The sequence below is a fragment of the Martes martes genome (assembly GCF_963455335.1).
Source record: "Martes martes genome assembly, chromosome: 4".
NCBI lineage: Eukaryota > Metazoa > Chordata > Mammalia > Carnivora > Mustelidae > Martes > Martes martes.
The window spans coordinates 34996342-35009217 of NC_137891.1; the positions used below are offsets into that span (position 1 = coordinate 34996342).

Below are 12876 nucleotides of genomic sequence, written 5' to 3' on the forward strand. Positions count from 1 at the left end.
ACTTATTTTCATAAATGTGACTGCAGTAGTGAGTTTCTTATCTCAGTTGTTACATGTTTGGGGAGTGGGAAGTTGCAAGCTCTACAGTAATAGAAAAAATCAGTGAGCACATTACAGATTTCCACCACCCTGTATTTAATTAGCACAGATGGTTAAGAAAATACTGTTCTCTAGAGCGGTGCTATTCAGAGTACAATTTGCAGAGTTGCTACCAGTTCCCAGTGAAATAAGGAGCTTGTAAGCAAATGTAGATTGGTTGACTGTATTACTAACTTTACTGTATAATTTGGCAAGACTTTGTTTTTTTTGGTAATAAGATTTTCTTTTTAACATCCTGGCTCAAGTTGTACCTCCTCGAGGACCAGTACTTAGGGATTAGGATTCTTGGTTAATTTTCAAATTAAAAAAAAAATCTGCGAAAATTACAAATGCCTTTAAGTAGGTTGTAGTTGGGGATTCATGTAAAGTGAGGGCAGGAATTGTCATCTTGTAGGTGGATAATTCAGGCGGGGGGAATTACTAAGAAAATCCTTTATTTTACCTAGGCTGTAAACTGCCATCATAGAGGCTGAATGAGCGCCAAGAAGGATTGAGGATGAAAAAATGTGTAGAGTACTCCAGACTTTAATCATTAATTTTATCATTTGACTTTCCGTAGTCTTATAATAAAAAGAAATTAGCAGATGTGAATGAGGGAACCTGGGAAGTTGTAACATTTCAGAATAAACTTTTCTGTACTCTCTTTAGGAAAGCATACTTTGGCTTATTATGCTCAACGTTTTGAAAATAGTAATAGCTAATGTTTTAGGTGTCTATAAATGCTTAATGCCCAAAACTAAGAATAAAGAAAATAGATAGGACTCTAATCACATAAGAAGTCTCAGCATTATTTATGGTGAAACTAACAGCCCCAGTTGCTACATATTATTTCACAATTGTGACATAATTCATGACAGAGTGAATACTTATTATGCCAGGTACATTCTATACAGTTAACCCCCAACATTCAAACCAGAGGGAGAATCAGAGAAAGGCACTAACACAAATGCTAAGAGAGATAACCTTCACCTGTTAAGTTCTTATATTTGTCTTATGTCCTCACATTGACTTTCAAAGTTAAAGTAGTTGCATTTACATGTATCTAAATAAAGTGCGTTTCACATTTTCTTCCAGGTTTAATGCAGAGATTAAGGAACAGAGGAGAGAGGGATCGGGAAAGGGAGAGAGAAAGGGAAATGAGAAGGAGTAGTGGCTTGCGAGCAGGTTCTCGGAGAGATCGAGATAGGTGAGATCATTTTGTATCTTTTACTAAATACCACCTACCACCATTTTGAATGAAATTGGAGGTAGGCCTGTAATAGGAGGGTCTCAATTATGTACTATTTTTTAGAAGAAGTTTTAACATTTGGGTAAATGAATAGTAACTGTACTATTATTAAAATATTTTGCTTTTAAAACCCTGAATATCATTCTTTCCCCAGTTTGTCTTAAAATTTTATTTGTGGAAATTGTGTTATATTTAAACCTCTTAATTTTTCTCCTGTTAGGGTGGGTGGCATTTTACTTTGGACTAAAATTTCTAGGAAGTATGGGTGAATTTTTGATTTCTGGTATTTTATGGGCTTGCTCCCTTAGAATCTGAGGATCAGATTGAACTATGCATTGCAGAGTGTTACAGATTTTGAAGTAACAACATCTAGAAAATCTTTATTTCCCAACCATCATTCCACCAGCTTAATCCCATAACTGGAGCTACCTGTATGTTCTGGTTTTTCATCTTTGTTACCAGTGGTGCTGATGTTTTTTTTGCAGACAAGGGAAGTAAGATATAATAGCTTTGTTCTTCTTACAGAGACTTCAGAAGGCAGCTTTCCATTGATACTAGGCCCTTCCGACCAGCCTCTGAAGGGAATCCTAGTGATGATCCTGATCCTCTGCCAGCACATCGTCAGGCGCTTGGAGAGAGACTTTATCCTCGTGTACAAGCAATGCAGCCAGTATGTATGGTGCACTTAGCTTCCTCATAACTGACTCTGCCATTTTTGTGTTTTGAATTAAAGTTGGCATTGTAAAAATGTTAGTTACTCTCAAGTCATGTGGTTGAGGACTATAGTAAAAAGAAAGCTTAAGAGGGAAAGGAGCAAAATTTGCTGGAGGGTAGCTTGAAGGAGATTTGTTTTTTCTACCTGTGCTAAGTTGGCATTCTACCTAATAAGTTCCTTGTGTGCTTAAGTAATTATCTGTGCATTTAATTTGTACCTTTATTTGTACAAATTGTTACTTTGAAGCAGACTTTTTGTTAAATTGTAGCTAGGATATATTGCAAATAATCTACGTTATTACTATTAAGTATTGCCAGACTTTTATATTGAATGTTCTGTCAAAGGTTTTTTTCCTATATTATGGAAAAGAAACTAGTTGTGTTTGTTTTCCTTTATACATGACTTACATGTATGTTACAGCAAGAGAAAATAAAACAGAAAACCAGCTATAGTTCTTTCAGTAAATCCTTAGCCTTAATTATAGTCATCTTTCTCCTCCCTCTTTCACTTCTTCCCTCCCATTCTTTTCTTCTACCCTACATGAAAGAAAGGTTTCTGGCTCTCTGAGGGGGATAAATGGAAACTGAGTATTTGTATGTTTATTCATAGATAGCAGAAATCTTAAAAGGCTTGTCATACAAATTTTAAACTAGCTTTAACAAGACTTTGAAAGTTCTCTATAATTAAGCTTCTGGTTTAATAAAATACCTTAGCTTTCAGAAATTTTTTTTGTTTTCCAAGTGTCTTATATTTTCTTCTTTTGGAGGTGGGGGCGGCTAAAATATTGTTGATTTAGACAAGAGGTTTCAGAGAGTAAGGGCAACTAACTGTGTTGTTTCCAGGCATTTGCAAGTAAAATCACTGGCATGCTATTGGAATTATCCCCAGCTCAGCTGCTTCTCCTTCTAGCAAGTGAAGATTCTCTGAGGGCAAGAGTGGATGAAGCCATGGAACTCATTATAGCACATGGACGGTAATGTATATAATTGGGAAGGCATTTCAGTTTAAATATCAACTACTTTATTTTTAGGATGTAGGTGCTACCATATCTTAAAATTTATACTATGAAGTACACAACTTCAAATGGTTTTATAAGAGATGGCTTAAACTCTTTGAGACAGTTGAGTTTTGCATGTATTAGAAAGTTAGAATTTTAGCAGTGACTTAGGTTCTAAAAATCTTTTATATACCTAATATTTAGAAATAACTTGTAAAAAGTACATCCTAAATTCTCTACCAGAATACCCCTAATGGCAGAGGCCAGAGACCTCAAGGAACTGGGTTGTAGTCCCTGAGTTCTTGCCATAAGCGTGAAGTTTCTTTTAGAGTTCCTAAGACTTATCTTAAAAATTCACGCAAATTTTTGCTTTCTGTTGTGTAATATATTTGTTTTAATATAAAACTTAAAAATATCTAATAGTTAAATTACTCTTTTTCCAAGGTGACAAGTAAAAGTGACATTAGGAAGATAGGCCAAACTTATTTTGTGCCCTCTATCCTGATGCTACTCTTAATATGCAGTTTGAGGCTTTTTAGATGCAAATTTCTGTTCTTCCCAGTCATGATCTTGCACGAGGAACTTAGATTGGATAAGTTAGATTGGATATAGTCGTAGAAATGGATAAATGGGTAGACTAAGCACTGAAATGTAACAGCCACTTACCTGTTTCGTAGCCTTTGAACATCCAAGCCAAAAGACTATTGCTAGAGGTTTATTTTCTTTGTTGGTAATTACTATTTTTCTTCTCTGGGCTTGTATGTACTATTTCTTCGTTCCTTTTCCCTGTCTCTGGATGTAATCAGCACTGATAGAGCTCAGCCCATTATAGAAAAGGTTACAAGGAATGTACATTTTGAAAAAAGATCTTTATATGTAAGGATTGCTAATTTAGTAGTACTTTCTGTTGAATGCAAATAATGTGTAATTTTGATTCCTTTCAGCTGGCTGTGTAAAGTGAACTGTGAATTTGTATTGTAGAATAATTAAACACACTAAAGAATTTGATTCCTGTTGCGATTGCTTTCTGAACATTTTCTGTTCTTTTATAATGCTCCCTGTGAGCTTAAGCTTCAGTACCCCTATGAAGCTGCATTATTTTGTCGTAAATCAGGTAGCCCTTAGCTCATTATCTCGAATCACACATGTAGCACCTAATTTTTTTTGTTATGTAATACTGACTTCTCTGTTGCTATAATTGCACTGACTAGTACGTGTCTTGGATATTCTTTAAAGCCTTTTATAAATGTATTTATAAATCTTTATAAATTCAAATACATGTTTCTCTACACTAAATTCTAGAAGTCTCAATTATCTGGAATGTAAAAGGTTTTTGATTTGTTTTTAGGGAAAATGGAGCTGATAGTATCCTGGATCTTGGATTATTAGATTCCTCAGAAAAGGTACAGGTAAGAGATGTTCTGTACATGAGCTAATAAACAGCACTTGGAACTCCAATTTAGCACAGCCCGAATTAAGCTTTAATTTTAGAGATGTCATGAATTTCTTAGTGCTTAACTCAAGGAAGAAGTGAAAGCAAAGATGCAGAGAAAATGAGACCTGTGAAGAGGCAGTAAGGAAGGCTTTTTTAGTTCCCAAAAACTTCAGTGCCAGCCATGGTGGAGCAGACCCAATATAATCTTACCTCTTTCACTGATTACAACTAAAAACTGAACAAAATGTGAAAGGAACCGCCTGAGTATTCTGAAAAGTAGATAGTAGTACACAGATGATAGAGGGTGGTCAAATTGATTAACAGCTAGTATGGCATTGTTTTAGGGTAGAGAGTAAAGCTGATCTCTTTAACTCTGGTCTTAGTTGGAAAATAGAGAAGGCTTTGAGAACTGAGGTAGTATTGTCCAGGTCCCACACTATCCATGGTGCATATGCAGGGCAGACCCAAAAAATAAAAGGCTTTGAAAATCTGTTTTTGGAGCCATTGTGCACAGATGGTGACACTTCCAATCTGAATCTAACCAGAGTGATTGCCTGCTAAACCCCAAAACATCAACATTCTCCCTATCATTTTAACGAGACCCAGAGTTCATAACTTAATATTCAAAAGGCCAGGATACACTCCAAAATTACTCAACATACAAAGAACCAGACAAGACCCACCAGTTCTCCTGGGAAAAGAACCAGTAGATGCTAACTTTAAGATGACCTACTTGTTGGAATTATCAAAGACTTTATCTCATATTCTAGGAGATGGGGTTATCTTTATCTGATAGAATATGAGATAAAGTTAAGCACTAGTGAACTGAATGAAAGAGGTTCATAGGAGAGAAATAGAAACTGTAAAAGAGAACCAAGGGAAAAGCTTAGAATTAGAAGTACAACGTCTAGGGATGCCTGGGTGGCTCAGCCTTTGGCTTAGGTCATGGTCCCAGAGTCCTGGGATCAACTCCTGCACTGGGCTCCCTGCTAAGCGGGGAGCCTGCTTCCCCTGCTGCATGCTCTCTCTCAAATAAATAAATAAAATCTTTAAGAAAAATGTTTAAAAAGTACAACATCTAAAAGAAAAAAATTCAGTAGATAGGTCAATAGCTCAATGAAGAGGATAGGAAAGTGTCAGTTTGAAGACAGAAATTATCTAAAGAACAGAGAGAAGATTTTGAACAAAGGAACAATTTCAGGAATCTATGGGACCATAATGAAAGATCAGACATCCGTGTCATTGAAAGCACTTGGAAGAAGAGGAGAGACTACTACAGGAGAATATTTGAAGAAATAGCAGCCGAGAACCTCCCACATTTGGTATCAAGATTTACAGATTCAAGGTGGTCAGTGAACCCTAACTAGGAAAACTATGTCTATATGTATTATAGTTGAACTGCTGTAAAACTAAGCAAAGAACAGTGCTTTACATATAGAGAAACTGTGATTTGAAAGACAGTGGATTTCTCATCAGAAAGGTATGAGCCAGAAGACAATGGTTCATCATTCTTCTATCCAGCAAAAGTATCTTTAAGGAATTAGGGTGAAAGAAGCTATCAGTTTCATTAGTGATTTTAAATGGACAGAGAATTTAAAGATTTAATAGGCATGAGCTTTATATAAGTATCACAGTTCTGAAAAGATGAATTGAAAAATTTACGTTTAAGTATAAACATTGCTTTACCTACCTGACTTCCCTTTGAGTGATTTTAGAGAACTAGTTCATATGTTTTGTTTTTAAAATCGTCTTGGGGTGCGCCTGGGTGACTCAGTTGATAAAGTGTCCAACTTTTGATTTTGGCTCAGGTCATGGTCTCGGGTCCTGAGATTGAGCCCAGCATCAGGCTTCACACTCAGGGCAAACTCTGTTTGTCCCTCTCTCTCCCTACCCCCCTTGCATGCACGTGTGCTCTCTCTCAAATAAATAAAAGTTAAAAAAAAAAAAAAAATCTTGGGACTTAACCTGATACTCTATTATTAGGAAAACCGAAAGCGTCATGGCTCTAGTCGAAGTGTTGTAGATATGGATTTAGACGATACAGACGATGGTGACGATAATGCCCCTTTGTTTTACCAACCTGGAAAAAGAGGATTTTATACTCCAAGGCCTGGCAAAAACACAGAAGCAAGGTTGAATTGTTTCAGAAACATTGGCAGGTAAAATAACGCTAATCCTTAAATTTTTAACAATTTCAGTTTGAGATTTTCTAAAACAATCATTTTTAAAATGTGTATATGTTCTTCATACTGATTAGAAATGAGGCTGTAGAATTCTCAAAATACTGTGTGTATATTATGTATGTATGTGTGGGGTTATATGTGTTTTAGAATTATTTTCAAATTTAAATATATTTCCCTGTTTTTATTTTTAGGATTCTTGGACTATGTCTGTTACAGAATGAACTATGTCCTATTACATTGAATAGACATGTAATTAAAGTGTTGCTTGGTAGGAAAGTAAGTGATTTTAATGAACCTAACTGCTTTTACAATTGCAAAAATTTCCTTTTATAGCCATTATAAAGCATTTTCAAACATTTAATGACATGGGAAAAAAAATCTCAATACATGCAGGAATGGGTGACACTGGTGGGTTTGGGGGTGTCTGACAGACCTGGATCTTGATGCAGACAAATCCCCTCACACCTATGGCATATTTTCCCATTTGCAAAATGGTAAAACTGTAGTGCCTGGTAAGTGCTCAATAGATTTTAACTATTATTATTTGTTCAAACAGGTGGTAGAAGTAGAAGTAGTATTTTACTGAAAAGAGTGTTGTTGGCTTCAAAAATATATGTAAGATGTGCAGGAGGGAGGACAAAAGAATGTGAGAAAATACAGCATAGCATGCTTGATATTTATCTCTGAGTGGGAGAATTAGCATAATTTCTTTATTGCTTTTAAGTCTGACTGCCTGCACATTCTTTTTATATGGGGAGGGGGGAGACCACATCCTTTAAAATTTATGTATAGTACTAATTATGCAACTTCTGATTTAAAGCACAACTGCCAGTGTTCCTAAAGGTATTATAAAGAAATTACTTGATACAAAACAATGAAATATTGTAGTCTTTTCCAGCAATTTATATCATGCGAGTGATACGAGTTAACATTGTTCAAACCCACAGATAGTTTTCTATTCATATCATATAAATGTGTGTGTACATTTGTATGCATGTACACATGTAATGATGTAAACTCTGACCCTATTGAATTCTTAAAGTATTCCAGCAAAAATGTTCTTGTGCAAAGAAGAACTGGATTTAAAGCTCAGCCACAGCTCAGAAATGTTGATGCATTGAGCCTTTTTAACATGGTTTGGGTAGAAGATGGAATCAAATAGACTCAAGTTTAACCCAATGATATGACCTTCACTAAGTTACTGAATTCCTTTGAGCATCAGATTCGTCATCTAGAATAATCTGTATTTTTTTATTATAATCAAGACTAAATAGGATGTATACTAAGGACCAGCTGCTCAGTATAATCACTGTTTAATAATAAGTGCAGGTTTTTTGCAAATTATTTTGGAACTTAAATTCCTCCACTATTGGCTTTAAATTTTTTTCAAAATATATCTTGCTGTATTTTGAAAGTTAATCATCAGAGCCAAAGATAACATTTTACCTCTTCAAATCAATTATATTTAGTGGAATATTCTTTATATCTTCAAATTAAACAAAATTCAGTAAAGATATTTCATAATTGTTTCATATGATTACTTTCTTAGGTCAATTGGCATGATTTTGCTTTTTTTGATCCTGTGATGTATGAGAGTTTACGGCAACTTATCCTCGCTTCTCAGAGTTCAGATGCTGATGCTGTTTTCTCTGCAATGGATTTGGCATTTGCAATTGACTTGTGTAAAGAAGAGGGTGGAGGACAGGTAAAGCAAATATATCATTTTCTGATTCTGGCAAGATAATTTGGTTAGTTTGTTTTACTTCTAAAGAAACAATTTAGATGGGGACAGAACAAGAGACACATACAAACATACAGAGAAAAATCACAGTACCATATCTGGACAGGTACCCAGAGATGGAGAGTTAATGAGACAGACTGAAAGGTAGAAGACTTTTTTGTACTTATTTTTTTTGCATCTCTTAGATACTTGTCAGATACAGAATTATCTTACTTTTTTAAACTTTCTTTCTTTCTTTCTTTTTTTTTTTTAAGTTTTAGAGACATTGGAGGGTAGGCGGAGGGAGAGAGAAACTCTTAAATAGACTCTGCGCACTAAGTGCAGAGCCAGGCACAGGGCTCGACCTAACTACCCTGAGATCACTTTTAAATAGCAATGCTAAATTTTTTTACAGGTTGAACTTATTCCTAATGGTGTAAATATACCAGTGACTCCCCAGAATGTGTATGAGTATGTGCGGAAATATGCAGAACATAGAATGTTGGTAGTTGCAGAACAGCCATTACACGTGAGTACTTTCTAGAAAGTGTTCTTTGATCTGATGAGGCTCTTTGTGTCTTCATGTGCGCTAAACTAGTTCAGAGTATATTCAGCTTGCCTACCAAAGGTTAAAACTTTTAAACCAAATTAATTTATGTACAATGTAAATTATGCCTGACTCCAGACCAAGCACTCTTTTTTCAGTAAAACTATTTGGAAAAACCATGTAATCATCCGAAAGTCAATTTGGTGAGTAAAGTTCAGAAAGGATTCTTGTGGAACTGAAATGACTACTGCTTTGGGGTCCTTTGACCACCCATGTCTAGGTGACCAACTAGAAGGATTCCAAGGCAATTAGAGTCATGGCTTATTATAGCAAAAGGACTCAGAGCAAAGGAAAAAGTACATGAGACCAAGTCTGGAGGAATGTAGGTGCAGCCTTCTGAAGTTCTCTCAGGCTGTGGGCTGTCACAAAGAACATACTTCTTTCCTTCAGCAGTGAATTATAGAAACACATGTACAGTGTTTGTGCTTAGAGAAGCCTACTTAAGAGTTGCAGCCTAGGTTTTTCTTTTTCTTTTTCTTTTTTTTTTTTTTTTCAGAGGCCAGTCCTGTAAGTATTTTCTGCCTATGCATCCAGCCATGATTACTGAAATTCAGACTCTTAGAGGAAATTCATCATAAATCACACTGTTCGCACAAATAGTCTAGGCAAGCGAATGCAGCAGGGTTCACTGCTCCAGGCATTCAGAATAGCTGTATCAGTAAAGCCAAGTTTCCAGATGCCAGCCAAGGATCCCAGTGAGGGCGTCTAAAGGGCAGCATCAGGCCTGCTGTGTTTGTCAAAAAGACTTTGTTTGTTAAAAAAAGAGAGTATGCAGAGGGTGAAGCAGGCTTCCCACTGTGCAAGAAGCCTATTGGCGGGACTCCAACCCAGGACCCTGAGATCATGACCTAAGCCAAAGGCAGATACTCAACCGACTGAGCCACGCAGGTGTCCCTTGTCAAGTGTTAATTCCTGTGCTGGGAGTAATTGTGCAGGTTCTGGGAATAATAGTGCAGGTTCTGAAGTCATATTGTCAGGATTCAAATCATGGCTATAACACTCTTTAACTTTATATGACATTAGCAAACTACTTAAGTACTTTGTGCCTTGGCTCCCTTCTTTGCAAAATGAGGATAGAATTAAATGCATTAATAATGTAAGGTGCTTAGAGTAGTTCTTGGCACATTGTAATTTCTCCGTAAGGTTCTAGATTTCAGATTTGTGTTTATCATTATGTTACCTACCTCTCATAGGATGTGACAGGATAGCATGTCTGACACATTGAAGATATTTTTACTTAATGACTAGTCTCTTACTGACATAATTAAATTATCGTCAGTTAAATCCTGTAAAACAACACTATTTCACTTTTGAACCTGTAGCCTGTTCATGCTGCCCTTCCCCCCCCCCCCCCGCCTCTTTTGAATCTATTAAATTCAAAATAAAGAATTTAAACTTTCTTTCTGGCTTAAAATGAGAACTAGTATTCTTAGTCTAAAATTAGATATTGGGCTTTAACAGTAATGTTACATGGAAAATAAAATAATGAGACTAATAAAAAGGTAATTTTTAAAATATTCTATAGGCAATGAGGAAAGGTCTACTGGATGTGCTTCCAAAAAATTCATTAGAGGATTTAACAGCAGAAGATTTTAGGCTTTTGGTAAATGGCTGTGGTGAAGTTAATGTGCAGATGTTGATCAGTTTCACCTCTTTCAATGATGAATCAGGTATGAAATTTTTTGAATGTTTAAGGAATAAAATAGATGTATTTATGGGGCTTAGAAATGCTATGCTACTCAGATGTTTAAAAGTTTTTTGCTTACATTTTTAAGATACACTTGGACTAGATGCCTTAGCATTAGGTTATTCTTAATTCTTTTACTTTTTCTAGGTTTTAAAGAATATATGGTTTAGTATAAATACAAGTAAAAATTCTTTGTGGTGAGCAACTACATAAAAGAATTTTTATGTAGTTAGAAAAAATAACCCATGTGACAATTCTCTACTGGCGTTTCCCAATTAATTTCTCTTAGACTTTCTAATTAAAGAATTTGACTGTATGGTGTTTGCTTTGTAGAACTGGCCCCAAAGCTCACTTACAAAGATGTAACAACACACAAACATACGGAGAATCTAGAGAGAATAACAACAGGTAGTGCTAATCCTCCTAGAATAACATTTGTCTTCAGGGCCTGATTTGTTGAATCTCTGTTTTCAAAGTCCTAAGAATAGAATTTTAGCTGTGACTGTACAATAAAACACTGGAAGCTCCAAGAAAGTCCTTATGAGAGGATTCCAGGTATAGGTATAATTACTGTGTACATGAAGGTACCAGTTTTTCCCCTTTTACATTTTGCAGAGTTATTTGGATAAATTTTGTTTTTTTCTTTGTGCTCGGCAATGTATAGATTCATTGTATAATAGTTTTTGTGCTTTTTTTTAAGATTTTATTTATTTATTTGACAGAGATCACAAGTAGGCAGACAGAGAGAGGAGGAAGCAGGCTCCCTGCTGAACAGAGAGCCCGATGTGGGGCTCGATCCCAGGACCCTGGGATCATGACCCGAGCCAAAGGCAGAGGCTTTAACCCAAATGAGCCACCCAGGCGCCCCTGTGCTACTTTTTAATACAGTTTTCAGTACTTATAAGATAAGAATTTGTCTCATTTATAAACCAAAAACCTAAGAGGAGAAAATAAATATCTAAAGCCCCTCCAAATTTGATCCTCAGATAAGCAGCATCAGCATCATCTAGAAGATTTTTAGGAATGCAGAATCTCCATTCCTTTCCTTTCTCCCCGTAGACCTAGTAAGTAAGAATCTGCATTTTAGAAAGATCCCCCAAGTGATTTTTAAACTCATTAAAATTTTGAAGCCTGGTTTTAGTTCATGAGAAGAATCATGAATTACAGATGGGATTAAAGCTATGTGATTATCATTTTTGAGGCCGGTAGTCCATTTTTCTTGGTCATCTTAAGTCAGGATTGACTAATGAATAGGTTTTACATTATGCAAGTGGTCCTAATTCTCTCTATTAGGAATTAGACCTCTGATCCTAGATAACATTTCAATTTTAAGTTATTTTTATAAGAAGCAGTATTTTAAAATAACAATGGATACAGTTTACTGGATTTATACTCTTCATTCTTAGGAGAAAATGCTGAGAAGCTCTTGCAATTCAAGCGTTGGTTCTGGTCAATAGTAGAGAAGATGAGTATGACTGAACGACAAGATCTTGTAAGTCAAAAATTTCATGAAGTTTGTAGAAGAAATGAAATTTTATAATGCTGTGTATGATAGCTTTTTAAGTTTGCAAACAGTGGTTGATCATTTTTAATTTTGGCTAAGGAAATCAGAAATATAAGGCAGTTTTAGTTTTTCTACTCTAGAACTGAAAACCTGAAGTATTAATAAAGCCTGTAAACAGAGTAAAACGCATTTAGCTATTGCTATACTGTCTTTAGGCCCGGAAGATAATACCAGTTAATTGTTGAGACAGGTTTCTTTTTCCCTATAGTGCTTATATATGCTGGCTGTACCTTTCATATATCCTTAATCCTTTTGACCAGTGGCAAGTCGTTGCAAAATTTTTGAATAGTATCTTGATTGCTATGTGTGTACTAGGAATAGCATAGCTTGTGATATGTGGGTATTACATCTATGATTTCAGTCTTATATACTAATTAGAGTCATAAACTAGATATATAAACTTTAGTTACTGTGAAAAGTTTACCAGGTCAGTGGAATCTATATCCAGCCTTGAGTATAAAACCAAATCAACCTGTCCATTAGTCTTAAAAGGCATTCTTAACCTGGAAAATCTTAGATATACTTTCTACTCCTATTCCTTAATGGTTCCCTGAAAAATTTTTCCTGTCAAAGCAGCCTTAGTTCTCAGTAACTAGAACCAGACATAAAAATGATCCAATTTCTAGAAATATCCTCAGTTT

The 12876-nt window shown here is 35.5% G+C and overlaps 1 protein-coding gene across 4 annotated transcripts in view; it reads left to right on the plus strand.

Annotated features, from left to right (window-relative positions):
* The window catches only part of UBR5 (ubiquitin protein ligase E3 component n-recognin 5), a 140029-nt gene that overhangs the window by 122234 nt on the left and 4919 nt on the right, over positions 1-12876 (plus strand). For all 4 annotated transcript variants that reach the window (XM_080800769.1, XM_080800770.1, XM_080800767.1 and 1 more), the window contains exons 49-58: positions 1174-1285; positions 1853-1997; positions 2885-3015; positions 4388-4448; positions 6458-6633; positions 6849-6933; positions 8207-8362; positions 8793-8906; positions 10510-10654; positions 12078-12163. In XM_080800769.1, coding sequence (XP_080656895.1) covers positions 1174-1285; positions 1853-1997; positions 2885-3015; positions 4388-4448; positions 6458-6633; positions 6849-6933; positions 8207-8362; positions 8793-8906; positions 10510-10654; positions 12078-12163 — 1211 coding nt within the window. The remainder of the gene's footprint in view (positions 1-1173; positions 1286-1852; positions 1998-2884; positions 3016-4387; positions 4449-6457; positions 6634-6848; positions 6934-8206; positions 8363-8792; positions 8907-10509; positions 10655-12077; positions 12164-12876) is intronic.